Source organism: Centruroides vittatus, unplaced genomic scaffold (genome assembly GCF_030686945.1).
Source record: "Centruroides vittatus isolate TY-2023 unplaced genomic scaffold, ASM3068694v2 contig_878, whole genome shotgun sequence".
NCBI lineage: Eukaryota > Metazoa > Arthropoda > Arachnida > Scorpiones > Buthidae > Centruroides > Centruroides vittatus.
The window spans coordinates 544,571-562,362 of NW_027122570.1; the positions used below are offsets into that span (position 1 = coordinate 544,571).

General features: G+C 27.3%; 2 protein-coding genes across 4 annotated transcripts in view; one reads left to right on the top strand and one right to left on the bottom strand.

Annotated features, from left to right (window-relative positions):
• Positions 1-17,792, top strand: part of LOC136983196 (coiled-coil domain-containing protein 112-like) — a 372,297-nt gene that overhangs the window by 305,055 nt on the left and 49,450 nt on the right. The window lies entirely within an intron of this gene.
• Positions 1-17,792, bottom strand: part of LOC136983193 (thrombospondin type-1 domain-containing protein 4-like) — a 141,458-nt gene that overhangs the window by 108,718 nt on the left and 14,948 nt on the right. For all 3 annotated transcript variants that reach the window (XM_067279858.1, XM_067279859.1, XM_067279860.1), the window contains exons 4-5: positions 7,123-7,271; positions 6,913-6,997 (exon numbers count right to left, since the gene is read on the bottom strand). In XM_067279858.1, the coding sequence (XP_067135959.1) occupies positions 6,913-6,997; positions 7,123-7,271 (234 nt within the window). The remainder of the gene's footprint in view (positions 1-6,912; positions 6,998-7,122; positions 7,272-17,792) is intronic.

The window sequence follows — 17,792 nt, forward strand, 5'->3', positions numbered from 1 at the left end:
AAAATAACTAAGTCTTTATAATTTATGCAGCGACAAAAGTTGATTAAACAGAATTTAAAAGGTCTCAAATTTACATACATTCTCATAAATCAATGCTGTTTGATTAATTTATTATCTTTATGTTAGTTTTTCTCATTATTAAACCGTTCAAAAAAATTCGAGTCAAAACATTATAATACAACCTATCATATAACAAAAAACAAATTTTATAAATTTAATGCTTACGTACACATATATCACTAGCGAATTTAGATTGAAATTATGTCATACAGTTAAAGAAAAATATTTTATAACAAATTTTAAGAAAAGGCATAAAGATCGAAACGAGCCAAATTGCAGCACTTCACAAATTAAATCTGACTTGCACTTTTTCCACTTGCAGATATTTTTTCATATCACGAGTTCGTGTAATAGGATACGAATGACACATTGACATATGTTAAAAAGTCACTCTAGATCCCCGGTCAATATAAACACACTTTTTATATACAACGTAGTGAAAAACGTTAATATTTAAATCTTGCACTTTATAGTAATTCCCTCAATCGTAATATAAATCGGGTTAAATAAAGGATTAGGTTATAAAAATATATTAACAAATGTCTTCGTTATTTTAAGTAGTTCATACATTACATAATTAAATATTTCAAAATAACTTGATATTTATACATTAGTATTATAAACAAAACTATTTTATTAACAATTTTATAAGGGATAACTTTAAAAGTAATTAAATTTAACAGTTTCTTTATAAACAAGTTACTTAAATTACTCTATAAAATTAAACGTATCGTTTATTTTTGTAGTAATATTTCCAAAAAATGCTCCTTTTTAGCTTAGGGACAGCCATCAAACAGAAAAAGCTCCCTTCAAACATTATTGTGGTAGACTAAATGTTGTTGTTACTAGTCCATCACTTCCCACTACAGGGCAGGGAGCTTCTCCCCCCACTTATCCCCTCTTTGACCAGATATGTTGTAGGAAGCCAGCTGGAGAGGTGGAAGAATGGGGCCAGTGCGGGAATCACTTTTAAAAAAAATATATACTCTAGACTTTTAATTTAACTTATACATATATTAAAAGTCGTTATCAGCATATTAAGAAACGAAATAACTTTTAAATGCAAGTATCCATTTAGATACATTAAATTTTATCTCAATATTGTTCAGACTTTAACATTCCTTCGTAAAACGATATTGAATATTTGACATAATGTTAAAAACACATTATTCTATATGTGCTGCTGCATACAAGTATATTTAATCTTAAGTGATTTTAAATACAATTATATTTATATAATTAATGATATTGTAAAGAATTATCATTCGACTCAATTAATTCACATTTTAATTATATACAGAATTCTACGCAATAATTATTAAGTGATATTATTAAGGGGACATTTAATAATTTATTTGTTTAGAGAGAGAGAGATTTTGGGTAGAAATTAAAATTCAAATAACGCAGATGGCCTAGTTTTAGAATTAAAAACTTAGTTTTCTTTTTAATTATTCGCCAAGATATACAAATTTATTATACTGTATATTCATAGATTTATATATTATAACTTCAATTTCATTTTTTCTCCTTTTATTTTATACAAATTGTTATGTTACAATTTTGCTTTCAAATTTTATTACCAAATACTGTATAATCTTTACAATTTTCAGGGCATAAATTCAAGTATCATATATATAGGAATAAAAATAAAAAATTTTTGTTTATTTTGAACAAAATTTCTATTTTATGCCCTAAATTTTCCTGAATTAATTTCAATTTTTACAAATAAATATAAACTCATTCCTTAAAAATTTAAATAATTTGAAGTAATTATTTTCAATTTCATATAATTACAAAATAAACCGAAATAATCCATAAAAAAGCGAAAACAACTTGACAAACAGAAGAGAAACTCTTAAAAAATTCTGTAATTTTATCCAATTGGTGACAGTAGAATATAGACAGTACAATTATTCATATTTTTATTTTTAAAAAGGTGCTATTTCTATGGCAACAAAAGAAATGTAATGAAAATTTAACTGGCTTCCATATGGCTGTTGTCAGAGTGTATTCTGCTAGCGAGCGACATCAAAGTTCCATGACAAAATACATAAGTTATACAGAATGACGTGTTGTCTGTGCTAGGTGCGAACAAGATATCCAGTAAATCATGTATATGTCGCGCGACCCACCGATTTTATGCTTATTACGAGGCGTAGAATTTCCCCGCCTTTTGCATGAAATCTGCGATTATTTTATAGTTAGACTACAATTAATGGTAGCCGCGTATCTGCATTTTTTCCTGCGAAAATTTTTTCAAGTATAAACTTTTTTTATTCGCTGCGCAAGATCTAACTTCTTATTTTCTTTTTTCTTTTTCAATTCTATTCAAGAATGGTATTTTATTCTATAGCATATGTTTATCGCCCGCTTCTCGGGGAGAATCCAGGAGACTTCTTTGAAGAAAAATATGTTCTAGGAAATGTCTAAGATATAAATAAATAGCCTAGAAACTATTTTATTTGTTTAAGAAGCAGATGTAGAAAGTTTCGGAAAATATCCGGAAGAAAATACTTTAGAAATTATGTTGAAATTAAGTAAATTGTTTTATTTACATAATTTTCATGTTTAGTAAATAGACAATTCGGAGAGCATTTTATTTATTTCCTAGATAATTTCTGTAGCTATTATCTCTTTCATAGACTTAGTAACTTAGTAAAACTTTATTTTATTTTGATATTTTGTATATTTGCAAAGTAATTTATAGTCGATCCTACTCTATAAGGATCTTGAACTTACTATTGATAACTTATATAATCTCGAGTCTACCTTAATTGGATGTTTTTCTTTCTTAGTAAACAATAACTATTTAATTGCTCTGCATTGTCATTATAAGTATTCTATATTTTAAAATTTGTACGATTAGGAATCACGTGTACGCTTAATGACGATGTTGATTAGTATTATATGATTCCAATACTTTGAATTCTTATTTTGTCTTTATTTTATCTATTTGTATTGTCTCCAATCAACTAATTTAATCTAAAATAATAAGTGCAACAGTAGTAGAAAAGTAGTTTCCTGCCTTTCTATTACAATTGCTCCTTAGCACGTGTAATAACATATGGAAGAGATGAAACTAAAAAAATGCATACTTCGATAAAAATAGAAAAATCGTAAACTATTTACTTTTAAGTAGTATTACTGAACACTAATTCGGCAAAAAAAAACCTTATATTTATTATTCTATCGTTCATACTTGTTCCGATTATTAACACAGTATTATAAGATGTAATCCTGTGTTATAAACAAGAAATTCTGATAATAAAACCGTCAAATCTTGTAAATATTTTCGAAGTTCTTACGTGCAGTAAAGCGAAGTTTAATTCCATTTGCATAATGAATTTTTAACTTGCTGTTTCGTAAATTAATTAATGAAAGCTACGAATTTAAAATCAGCTCTTAGATCAAGTTATAATTATATAAAAGTATTAAAGATATTTATTAATTCCACATTCGTGTATTTAATTTTCTATATGATAAAGAAAAGAAACGACAATCTCAGACTTGTCCATTATGGACGAGTCGTACACATAGTAAAGTATTATAAATTTTAAAAATTTAATAATTAAAGTATACGCGAAAAAACAAGAAAATATGAACTTTAATAGAAATAAAATTTGATAAGGAAAGAATTTTATTGTGATTTTATGCATAGATTTAGGACAAGATTATCATTAAATTTCAATTTGAGTTTTCTCATAGTATAAATTTTTGGTTATTTCTAGGTTAACTCTCTAAGTCTTCATTTGTTTAACAGTGACCGAACTAGGTTATCCAACGTATCCATCTAACTTACATATAGGATTTTAAAGAAAACATCTGCAAGGAGCAAAGACAATAAACGAACAAAAGCGGCGTAAGGAAAAATACCGTGTAGTTGAAAATTTAAAAATATATTGTTAAAAGGAAAGTTTAAACAATTATTCAAAAAAATATAATGTTAAATCTATCTTCAACCGTCTCACAAATAATAAAGATAAATTTAAACATGAAAATAGGAGTTTGTTTTATCCTTTTTTACTGTAATGAAGTATGAAATTTATACGAAAGAAATGTTGCAAGAGTACTAGAAAAATGGTTGATGTAAATGTGCCATTAGTATTTGTAAGATGGACAGTATTATAAGAATGTGCTTCTATTGTAAGATGTTAGAGACAGAAAATAAATATTGCTTTCACAATAAAGATTATATAATTTTCGAATGTGTATCCAAAGATTAAATTCTTCGATGTTATTTTAATAATATAAAATATAAAATAGTAAAATACTATTTAATTTATAATATTTCTAATTTATTTAAATCTTTCCGAAGATTTTGGTTTAAAAATACGTTTAAAAAATTATCTAGCAGTTTAAATAAATGTCATTTTAACTGATATTTAAACGCTTAACTTATATGTAAATTTATAGAATTTTATTGTAAATTTTTGCATGCTGCATCAAAGTAATAATATAAAATTAAAAATATTTGCATAGAAAATTCTAAAACTTTACATTTTAGCCAAAAATGTACGCTATATAAATTATAATTCTACTAATACAAGTGTATACATATGGTTATCTTAATAATTAACTGATTTGAAGTGTTAAATTCTAAATGGAAAATAATTGGAGTGAATAAAAAAGTCAAATCAGTAGAAGAATTTTAAAGTATCTAATGAAAATGATGTAAAATAAAGAAAATCTTGAAAATAATTTCTTCTGATAATAAAATGCACAGTGTAATACCGATTTACGAGAACTCAGTTTACAAAAATTAGATACAACGAATAGGCCTACGACTAGACTGAAATTCTCGTGGTCTGCGATTAGATGGCTCAGGTTCCCGTCTTCATTCACACTGTGTGTTCACTACTGAAGGGCAGTACTATTTGTTTTAACGCTATTGTTCGGTTTATTTAACTATCTCTACATTACAAATCCTTCTAGCGGTAATTACAATTTTTTTTTACCTTATTTTAGTTCTTTTCCGTTCACTTCTTGTCTTAATTAATCTTAGATTCCTTACTATTAAATAGAGAAGTGTCTGATAACTTACACATTTGCTTCTTCCATTTCGTATTAGCTCCTTTTATATCGGCGAATAATTGTAACGACATTTTAATCTATTTTATTGTATTTAGAATAATCGGTTGATGGGTAAATATGTGTCTTTTAGCTATTAATGTTATTTGGGGAACGTGGTACGGTGGCTGAGTAAGGACAAAGTACAAATTTCGATTGTAAGAAATAATGGAAACAGTCGTCCCTACTTACGAGTAGGTCTATGACTAGACTGCGGTTTTCGATTTACGAAAGGGTTCCACAAACTTGGTACGCTTGTTTACTTTTCCGGCTTTTTTCCGTGGATGTGTGTATCCGTGGATGTGTGTATCTGTTGACGTCTATTTCATTTAACATCTCAGAATGGGGGTAATCATTCAAATTTAGAAACGAAATTTGTCATGGTAGCATAGTTAAATGTCAAAGGGTGGAATATACATATGGTCTTGAGTCATATCTCGAGTGGGGTCGGACTTAATGAAGATTTTATACGTTATTAGCATGTACAATTTTTATTTATAAACTCATCGCTACCCTCAAAACTAAGCTCTTTGACATTTTATAATAATTAATAATATAAAAGTTATTTTTTGACAAAAATCTTATAACAGATGGCGTCACAGACAACGCAGTGTTTTTCACCGGGAAAGTTACGCAACTCGTTACTGGATTTTTATTTATATAAACTATCCAACTATTAATATCCTGAGACCATTATCATCCGGTGCTATTCTTCATAGTTTGTCTTCGAATCTTTGTCTGAACACTGAAAATGTTCAAACAATCGGATAGTCATCTGTTAGATAAACTGGACAATATTAAAACTAAGGATTGGATACAGCTCCAATACAATACTCCATACAATACAGAGTGCTGTACTGTTTAATAAGAATATGGACAAGCTTAAAATACTAAAAAGAATTGAATTTGTAAAACTTTAAGATTTAATCTCTTAAAGAATCTTTACGATAAACTGGTCAAGTACGTGAGAGAAGAGATTACTTAAATGACAAAGCTGAATTGATCACTGTTTTGAAGGACGAATGCAAGAAAATTTCGGAAGACGAATACAAAAACTGGTTGAGGGCCTTCCATAGAAACCAGATGCTGTATAGAGGCTAAAGGTTTTAACGTACGTTAATAAAACTGTTTGTAGATCAGCAGGTGTCTAGATATTAATGGTAGCATATTTTATTCATTGCTGTTTCCTAGCCGATAGATCATCCTTTCGTGATTTATCTTCATTACCTTTATTATATTAGTTTTGCAATACAGTAATAGGAAGAAAAAATATAGATGAAATGTAATAGGACGATATATCTTCGTTTTAATTTTAATTTTGATAATTTGAAGTTTTAATACCAATCGCACGAAGTTGCAATTCACGAAAATCAGCCTTAAAATTTTACATACAAAATACTTCTGTATTCTTTGAATATTGAAATATTTCTTATTGTCAAATAATAGGCTTGTGTTACACTAATCTCTAAAATTAATTTTTATAGTTAAAATATAATAGAATTTCTAAATCGATTAAAATATTTTAAAATATGCAACTTCTTTGAAAATCATTATAATTATTTCTTAAATACAAGCATTTTCTTAATTTCATAAAATACATAATTCAGAAGAACCCCGATTATCCGGAGCATACCTGTAAGTATCCACATCACCTCAGATAATCGGGGTTCTATTGTATATAATACATCATTATATATTATATTTGTCTAAGAAATAGTAAAATAACGTTTATATTTTTGTATTAAATCTATTTAAAAATATGTTCTAAAATATCAAAACAATTACTTTTTCATTGCAGATTATAAATCTTTTATAAATTCCAAGACAACGTCCAAGCGAATGGCTCTTTGTAGTCTTTACTTGGCTCGTTCTAAAAAAAAAAAAAGTAAATAAATGAAATAATGAAAATGTAATATATAAATTCGATTAAACGCAGTTACTACAGAACAATGCTAATGATTATTTAAGATATTTCTATATTATATATCGACTTACTTCCATCGTCTTGTTTCACGAATGCATTCTCTGCTCTGCATAGATATACCTCTTCCACAACTTCTAGAACAAGAAGACCAAGAACTCCAAGCACCCCAAGTACCGTGTACCCGCGATCTTGAATCCATTGCCAATTTCGTATCTTTTATCTAAGACAAAAATATATATATATATATATAACCTCTGATAAATATGACAGAAATTTCAAATTTAATATTGAATTAAAAACAATTAATAATTATAGGAAGTTGTTCTTATTATTTTCAAAAAGACCATATGATATAACCTGTGAAACAACTTCACTTTACAAATTAATACAAGGATAAACGGATAAAAGATAAAATGTTCTCGAAATGTTAATGTTAATAATTCTTAACAGAATTTTAATAAAATCGAATTAAAATATTTTAATTAATTAAGTTAAGCATTTCGTACATCTAATTAAAGCATTTCAATCAATCAATTAAAGTGTATTTTTTCAGTTACAGATGTTTTCCTGTGGGAATCCTAATTGCCCAGAAATAAAATAACGGAGATGCCGTTGAGTCACAGTAAGTGGTTAATCGAGTAATTGGACACTGCAACAATGGTTGTATATCATCTGATTAAAGAAGACTATAAACAAAATGACTTTTATAGTCTTACATTGTGTTTGCCTATTATATGGCCTTTCATCCAATGCGATCTACTTAAACCGAGGGGGAAGGAAGGAAATTTTGAACCGCATTCAGGAAATAGACTATAGGACTAAGGGATGGTATGTGCTAAATAATTTGTAATGATAAACTGCGTGAATAATAAATTAGTTGTTGTCTAAATTATATTACGATCTCATATTGAACAAAACCTTCAATGTTTAACTATTAAAATTGAATTTATATTAAAGTTTCCATATTTAAAGTATTTATTTAAGTTTGTAAAGTATAAAATAATATAAAATTATTAAATTATTTTGTCATAAAATGTAAATTTTTACAAATATTGCTTTACTTTACCAGCTGTTATAAAATAATAACGTGAGTTTGGTAATCGGTCAAATTTTCAACCTCCCTCGGTTGTTTTTTCTTTTTTCATTTCTCGAAATTTTGACACTCAAGGAACCCCAAAAAATTTTGAAACTTGACAGTTATTTCTATATATGGGGCATTGATGCTATTAAATTTTAATGGTTAAAGGTCAAGGGGTGGGGAGTCAGAGAAAGTCACGTGTCATATACGAATGGAGTCAGATTTACTGAAAATTTTACTCGTTATTGGCATTTACAATATTTTTATAACGCATATCTATCCTGAAAATTAAGCTTTTTGCCCCTTTACAAGAATTAATAATATAAAAGTTATTTTTTTAATAACATCTCATAAAAAATGGTACCATACACACATTTTTAACTTTGTGCTAATGTGTCTTAGTGTTTTTTAAACTTAATATTTTTTTAAATAGAAATTTTTATCATAATTCGATAAATTACTCCTTTTAAAGTTTTTGTTATTTATATTTTATATCGTAGTATAATTGAAAATTATCGAACTTCCATGTTTCCTGTTCGAGTGCATGGAAAGTCGAGCAAGAGCCCTTCCAGCTTTTTAGTTTTTAATATTATTTTGTTTAAAACTAGTTCAAGTAAACCTCTTTTATTAAAAATGTCAATATGGCATTCCTTCTTGTGCATTAATTTTATATTATTTAAAATACAAATATTGTATAATTTAGTCTTATTTCATAAATTTCTGATAGTCTAATTTAAATTACAGAATTATAGACTTTTGTTTATTAAATTTCAAAATGAAAACAAAATTTTTAATTGTAGTAAAAGCGCTATTATTGTGTGAATATCCTTAGATCTTTTCTTGCCGTTTGAAATCATCAGTTAATAAATTTGTAGATCTTTAACTATTATTTTTAATAATTAAATATCTAACAATATTTAAGAATTTCTAATAGTTTAAATATAAAAATAAATGGGATTTGCTAACGATGCCGTGCAAACGGAAGGCGCACTGGATTCACAACATCGTGGCCCTCAAAGCGGAATGAAATTTGAAAGCAAAACATATACGTTATATATACAAGGTGATTTTGAAATAGGGGGACAAACTTCGAGGTATGATTTCTCAAGAAAATAAAGAAAACAAAAAGGCATAAAAACATATGTCTGGAAATGGAAGGTTTTTGAGAAATCAAACCTCTTACGATAGTATAAAGTGCAAGACAGATTTTATTGCATATTCTCTTAACTCTCTGAATTAGATAGCTTCCTTCATAAGAAATGTTCAAAATACCTCCATGTGTGAGACTTCAGAGGATGGACTTCTGTACTCTGAAGGTTACAGACCCCCTGCGAATGGTGGTGCAGACGTCGACAATGTTTTACAGCAACATGTCTGTATTGCCAATAGGAGTGATAGAATCTAGCATCTTTGAATGACCCCACAGATAAAACTCGAAAAGATTTGGATTACAGAGAGCATGGAGTCCATATTACCAGACAACTCTATCTATCCACTTGTGCAGATGGTTTAGTACGGCATGTGCATATTGACTAAAGATAACTCCAGCACACTCTAGTCAATATACAGTACGTTACTTCAGTGAAGAGTTGTGTAAGAGCGTTAATAAGAGAGTTTTTGCAATAAAATCTGTCTTACACCTGACACTGTCATAAGAGGTTTAATTTATCAAAAACCCCTAGTTTCTGGATATATTTTTATATGCTTATTTTTCTTTATTTCCTGTGAGGAATCACAATTTCAGAATCGTACATTAAAATTATTGTAAAAAGTAAAAACGATACGAATCTTTAAACAGGAAAACATTTGAAAAGTATGACTAATAAAGGACTTATTAAAAATTGTGAAATGAAGATAGAATTATAGAATATCTCATTAAAATAAAATCTTAAATGATTATATTAAATTTAGATTATGCGTCTAAATCTTTATTATTAGCGAGGTTGAGGCCGAAGTTTTAAACGCGAAAACGTGTACGTCGGACGTTCAGCGATGCTTTCCTGTAAGCCTAGAAGTTTGACAATGGCGTTTGGAATGTCCAGCATGATTCCACTGACTTTCTAAACGCCATTGTCAAACTTCTAGGCTTACAGGAAAGCATCGCTGAAAGTCCGACGTACGCGTTTTCGCGTTTAAAACGGCCTCAACCTCGATATTACAAACTGAATTCATTGTTATCGTTCTAGCATATTTTATATTTTATCATACGCATACTGTGGCGATTCGGTAAGATAGTTTTAATGGAATTTCTTAATAGAATAAAATATATGCTGGCCAGTTCCATTGTGAGCCATTTTCGCCCTTAATAGGTATAATTAAGGTCATATAGCCCATAATATACTGGTATTTAGCGACAATAAAACTAATCAAATAAAATAAGGCATTATTGTTAGTTCTAATTAGAGAATTTCTCAATATTCCGTGTTTATTAAGCGATTGAACTACCTGCTAAATAAGATATAATAATCATATTTATGTGATATTATTAAAAATTTATCTTAAATTACACGAATTTATTAAATAAAAATAACTTACACAATGATAGTCTAAAAAGATGTGAATACCATCAACCGTCAGACTTATAAAATGCTTTCCAAATCCAAATATATGGCATAATAAAGAACAGTAGTAATAATTAATAATAATAACAGATATTGTAAAATCTCGCTCAATTTTGATATTTTGAGGCTTTAAATAAGTTGGAAATTTTTTCAAGAGCCAATAGAATTCCATGACGAATTTGTTAAGTCCACGGATCTTAAGCGGCATTGATTATCATATAAATCTAAAAGGCTTTATAATATGAGATTAAAATATGTTCTACGATTATTAACGTATTTTTCCATACTATGTTGAAAAAATGCATTTTATTTTAATAATAATAACAAAAATATGATAATTAATCAAAACACTTCGTGAATATCTCAAGGACAACGAAACTTAATGCATACCTAGATATTTCAGATTGTAAAATAATTTAATCTTCTATCTTTAATTCAATCAGAATGAATTGGCGATATCTTCGTATTTTGTGAATAAAATTCAAAATACTAAATGCTTATATATTTTTGCTTATAATTTATTATTTATTGTATATAGCAATTCACTTATTTATTTCTTAGAAGTTCGTAATTATAACTTAGGTATAAATTCGCGGAACAACTTAAGATTCTAAGCAGCCTCTTAGTTCGCTTATACCTAATTAAATCATTTTGTATAGAATTTCAAAATTTCAAACATCTCCAAATTTAATCATATAATAATAAAATAACCTTATTAAGTATGACATAATGTTTGCCGAAAAATTCAATATATTATATTATAGATTTTGGATTTACAGCTTTTAATATCGAGACTATTCATGAAATTAACCGTGTATACAATGTCAAAAATGCCTCAAACTATTGATATTATACCACTGCATCACTATATTTTATCTCAAACAATTGCAATGTAATGAATCTCAAACTCCATTACAGTACGAAACACTAGCAATAATTTTAAGAATATTTTAATAATTATTTCTCGGTTAAACCAATCAAGTTATTAACTTTTCACAGCTACAATGCAATTAAAAATATATTGTATTATTTGATATTTAAAATATTTTAGTTATTCCGTTTTTATGAATGAATGAACGTCTGTTGTTATTATGGTGTTGGTGGATTGTATCTTACTCGGTTTTATTACTACTGTTATTATTATTTTAGGAAGTAGACGGTAGAAAAGGCAAAAATTATTAAATTAATTCCATATATTATGTGAACCAAAATAAATTCTATATATTTCACCCATAACATTAATGATATTTCTTCAAAATATATTTTAAGTTACATATATACTGTACATAAATTATTTGAGGTTTAAGTTAATATGAAGATTGGATTATTTAGTTGAATTTTTTTCATTAAATAATTATTTTCTCAATGTTTAAATTTTCTTTAATTATACCTAAAATATTAATATGATTCAGTATGAAAATTAAATAATAATATTTAAAGTATTATTCTATGCAAAATATATGATAATCATTATATCCTTAAATTCATTTAATTCAACACATGATAATTCTGAACAAACACAATGAATCTAAAACATGACAATATAATATTACAACTATGTAATTAGTAGGTATATACTTTACCACAATAGAAAAATATTGGAAAAAGCAGTCTTCATAATTATTATATTTTTTGTTTATATTTTTCAGTGAAACAAAATAAAATAATTATCTTTAACAATATTCGAATTTTCTTTTCAAAATATCTAAGTCTGATAGTAACTGTACCATTATTTTGTATAAAAATCAAATTTCCTTATACTAATATTATCTCGTTCTATTTATTTAAGATGAATTATAATTGTCATTGAAACTTAATTGACTGAACATTAAAAAAACAAGCATAAAATTATATTTCGAATACTCAATTTGAAGACAAACACAAAAACTATAATACTTTGGAGTTTTCATAATACACAATTTACATATTTAAAAGCAATTTTATATATTTTTATACAAGGATAGAATTAATAAATGAAAGCCAAGTCTTCTATTGTTTATGTTCCTGTTGTATGTAAAACGTATTAAGAAAATTTTAAATTATTTTTTCGTCTTCGTCTTCAAAATGTTATATTTTGATCGATTAATTCAATGAATACATTTATAAATTATTAAAATATATGCTGATAAATCATTTAACTTTTAAAAATCTTCATGGAAGTTTAATATGACCAATTAATACAGTTTCAGAATAACAGCATCGTATTTTGAAAGTACTGTACAGCCAGATTTCCATAGAGCGCCCTTCTAAATAACGTCCACCTTCGCAAAGATCCAATGAATATTCTTGAACGGATCTTACTCACAAATCTTAAGTTAAGAACCATTTGGTGCCTGTGACTTACTAAACGCACGATTTTGCCTTTCCAACGACATTTTCATAAAATCACGTGATTTTCAAAACACTCGAATTCAAACTTATATGTAGACTTCGTTACTATACAGGGTGATTCAAAAGATCTTATTCAAACTTTAAAGGTAAGCCAGGAATACAAAAAAATAAACTATTTTACCTGGGAAAATATACCTTCAAACGCCACCTGGAGTTGCTAGAAGTACGGGAAGAATCACGCAGAAAGGAATACACAGAAGGTATAGTACGTTTATTAGAACACTCGAGTGGCGTTCGCGACTATGTTCCTGGATAAAAAAAAAAAAAAAAATGGTTTGCTTTTGTATTCGTGACCTACCTTTAAAGTTTGTCAAAGATCTTTTGAATCAAACTGTATATAATTCTTCTTGTTTGGGCAACTTCAATTTAGCGCCACACTGGATTTAGTGATAACTTTAGAGACGAAAAAATGATAAAGTAAATCGAATTTAGCTGTATATTCTTGTCAAATTGCCGTAATTCTTAATTTTTATTTTTTTACTTCGTCTATATTTTAATCGTAATTTTTTGTAATGGACGTTTTTAATTGCGAAATGCGAAATTTAATGCGAAATTTAAATTTCATTCTGAATTAAAACTCTGCATTTTTTCGCAATTATAATTTTAAAATTCCAGCGTAAATTCTTTGTTTATCAAAGAATTTTCAATTTTTTGAAGAATATTAAATTAACAATAATTATAAAAGTACCATACTCTTTATCTTATAAATACCAGAATAAATTTTTAAAAATTAAACTTAAATTTCAGACTGAATAACTTGGATATACAAAGCACTATTTTTTACTCTCTCAACTGATGTCATGGATCGTATTGATGAAAATAATATACTGAAAAAAAAATAATCCTTATAAATTCTCAATTTAATATGAAAATAAATTAAACTAAGTTTTTATGAATAATTTAAATAAGCTTCTATATAATGAATATCCCTTTATCATTCAGTATAGCCTTCAACTTTAAATCATTTTCAACTCATTGCTTGACTAATTAACTCTATAATATCTTAATATTTCAAACTAATGAATTCAAAAAATCTTTTTACATTATTTAATAATCACGTTAACAGTCAATACTTAAAGTGATTCATTTCCTTTTGTAGTTTAACTACTTAAAAAAAACAAATAAATATTCATACATTTTCAACTTTAATATATTTACAAACCGTAAAAAGTTAAAAAGTAAATCGACATCCCATCATTCATAAAAAATCTCCAATTAAAAAATATTTCAGTTTAAAAAATACTACGACTCTAGCTCAAAGTTAAAATTGTGTGTGGCGTCATCTGTTACGAGTTGTTATTAAAAATTCACTTTTATATTATTAATTATTATTAAAATACAAAATATACTTAATTTTGAAGTTGGAGACGTGTTTTTAAAAATATTATAAATGCCAGTAGCGAGTGAAATTTTCAAAAGTCCGACTCTAGTCGCAATATGATACACGATTCCCTTCCATCTATCACCTCTTCGAGTTCCATACTCCAAAATTTAATAGCATCGTTTCCACATATATACAAGTTACCGTGCTAAATTTTGTTTATTAATCTTTACCCCATCCTAAGATATTAAACAGAATAGACGCCAACACACACACACACACACACACACACACACACACACACACACACACACACACACACACAAACACACATATCCAAGGAATTTTTTTGCCGTTTTATGACTTTTGTGGGTCAGGGTCTCAAAACTTCGATATTTGCAAAAAAGCCGGAGGGTCAAATTTGGCACGATTACAATACTTTCCCGGCTGTTAAACGATCTTTCTTTAACATTTTCTTAAAATCATAAGTCTAATGCCCATTCGATTTTAGAGTAACATTCATATGCTAATTTAAACGTCAATAATAAGTCAATTTTGTTAACTTTGAACTCTACTCTATCAACTTTCTTATATGTAGATATGCTTAACAGTAACTTCACCAAAAAAAAAAAAAATCTATATAACCTCTTTTACATTTTATCAGGTTATTGAATCAATAATTATCTTATCTGATACATTCAACATTCCACAGGTTCCGATAAACATTTTTTATAGGAATTAATGATTTATTTCAAATCTTTAATTATTATAAAGACAGTATTCATCTAGATAAAGTTAACATAATTTATATGTTTTGATACATATAAATTTGACAGAATCTCATTAATTTTTTATACATTTACACAATATACGTAGGAGTAACTGATACTATACAGCATATACTAATACTAACTGATAGTAACGTAGTTCGTATGCAGAATAGCGCATATCCTTCATTACATAACATTTAATTAATTTATAATTACAATTTTAAAATCAACAGTGGATTCTTTGTTAGAAATGATCGTTTACATTTTAAATTGAGTTAATTAAAGCACATTAGAAAATTTTTAGAATTATTTCTACAGTATTATAACTAAGGCTAGGACATCTAGGAACTAAAAATGTTCCTAGATGTCCTAGCCTTAGTTATAACATTTTTAGTTCCTAGATGTCCTAGCCTTAGTTAAAACGTACTTTAATCATCGTATATAATAAAAATAAACTTAATTTATGCGTTGTTTTATTTAAAATCAGTTGATTAATTATTATAAATTAATTATAATTTTATTTACTCTTTGATTCTAACGACTAAGATTTAATTCATAGATTTTTTTATAATTAAAATATTTATTTTAATATAGATATATTTAAATAATTACAGTATAATTTTTATCTTATTTATACTTATTTGCCTATTTATTTACATTCCGTCCATTCGATTAAGCATGCTATAATAAAAACATTATATTCTATATCTTCAGTTGATGATAATTAAAGTTGATGATAATTAAATATAAACATGCTATAATTTATTTCCGGCTTATGGAATGCGTCGTTATAACATTTTACACATTTATGCTCGAATTCTAAACAAGATATTAATATAATACAACAATTAAAATAAAATGTCTTGCAAAGATATTTCAAAACTAGAGTCTACCTAAATAAATGCACATAGACGACTACTTATAACGTATTTAGTACATTGGTTGAATAGTACTTTGTTTTAAATTCTATTATACAAGGGAACGGATAGAGAAAACTGTATTCAAGTAGGCTTATTACTATTTGTACAAGACATTTCTTGGATTTTTGTCTGATATATAATATATTAAATAGATATATTTATAATTTTAATTTATAATTAAAGTTATTATTCTATTCTAATATACAGTCAAACCTGTTTTTATGCGGGGGATAGGGACCGCATTAAAAAAAACGCATTAAAAAAAATCTCACGAAACTTCACGAATGGCTGTAAATAATAGTTTTCGCAACACAATAAAAAAAATAATTTTTTTATGCGGTCAACAGGGACCGCATAAAAAAAGTCTCACATAGAAAATAACTCAAAACCGTACGAAATAGAATTTATTGACAACAGATGTCAGCACTTGACTGCATCGTCTGGTCTATCGTCTGTTTTACATATTTTTGTCCAGGTGGTGTTTTGTTGACTTAAAAAGTAAATTATTTCATTTTTCGCATATTCATGCAATAATATTACTATAATAAGTGCATTTATGCTATAATAAGTTTATTTAGCTATAATAAGTCAACGTAAGACATGACGAATCGCACGAGACTAGTCGCCAACTATACCGCACAAATTAAAAATTCGCATTAAAAAAATCGCACAAATAAAAATCGCACATAAAAAGAGCGCATAAAAACAGGTTTGACTGTATTATAATATATTAGATATAAATTATTCTAATATATACCTATTATATATCTGTTGCTTAATGTATTTTATGTTATTCTTATAAAATAGAATTTCATCCACCTATTTGGTGAAAGAAACAGCTGCAATTTTAAACTACAGTTACACAGTTATTCCTATGTAATACTCTTAATGACTCATTTGTATTATCAATGACATAAACCACATAAACTCTGACCTCTAGAACAATATTCAGATTTTCCTTTCTTACAAAAAATAAAAAAATAAAAATACTTTTCCCAGGCCTTCTGCTTATGTTAAATTAAAATTGAGACCGGGCGGATGGCTGAGGCGATTAATACGTCAGCCTACCTACGCTCAGGACCCAGAATTGAGTCCAGGCGAGCAACCCCACCAATTTTTTATGGGTGGATCGTCCGGACTTTGTAGGGCCTCCACCGTCGCCGGCCTCCCCACTGTGGGCCTGGCCGAACCCAGGGGAATCATGGGGAAAAAGGTCCTATTAGTGCCCACAGGGCGGATAAAGTAAAAAACTAATAGAAAACAGTGAAATAATACTTTTCATAATTTGTATGAATTATCGTATATAATTTAATATATAAGTTTCAAAATCAATCTACATCTTTCTGCTCCTACGTATTAATTAATATGACTAACAGAGATGAATTCATTTCCTGTTTAAATTTATCTACTAACATTTGATGATTCTGATAATGTAAAGGTTTTGCAATAATTATTCATATTGTTCTAATATAAAATTCATCATTCTTCAACTTTCTGTAAACTTATCCGAAAATAAAGTTTTAAAATATAATTTAAAAACTAAATTAGACTTACGATACTCAGATAAATATTTATTATCAAAGTTAGTCAGGTTTAAACTGAACTTTAGGGAAGAAGACAGCCGAAGATATAATCAAAAACATTTTTTTCAGAAAATTTTGTATTACATCCAGTCAAATCTTTAATAAAAATCTCATTTT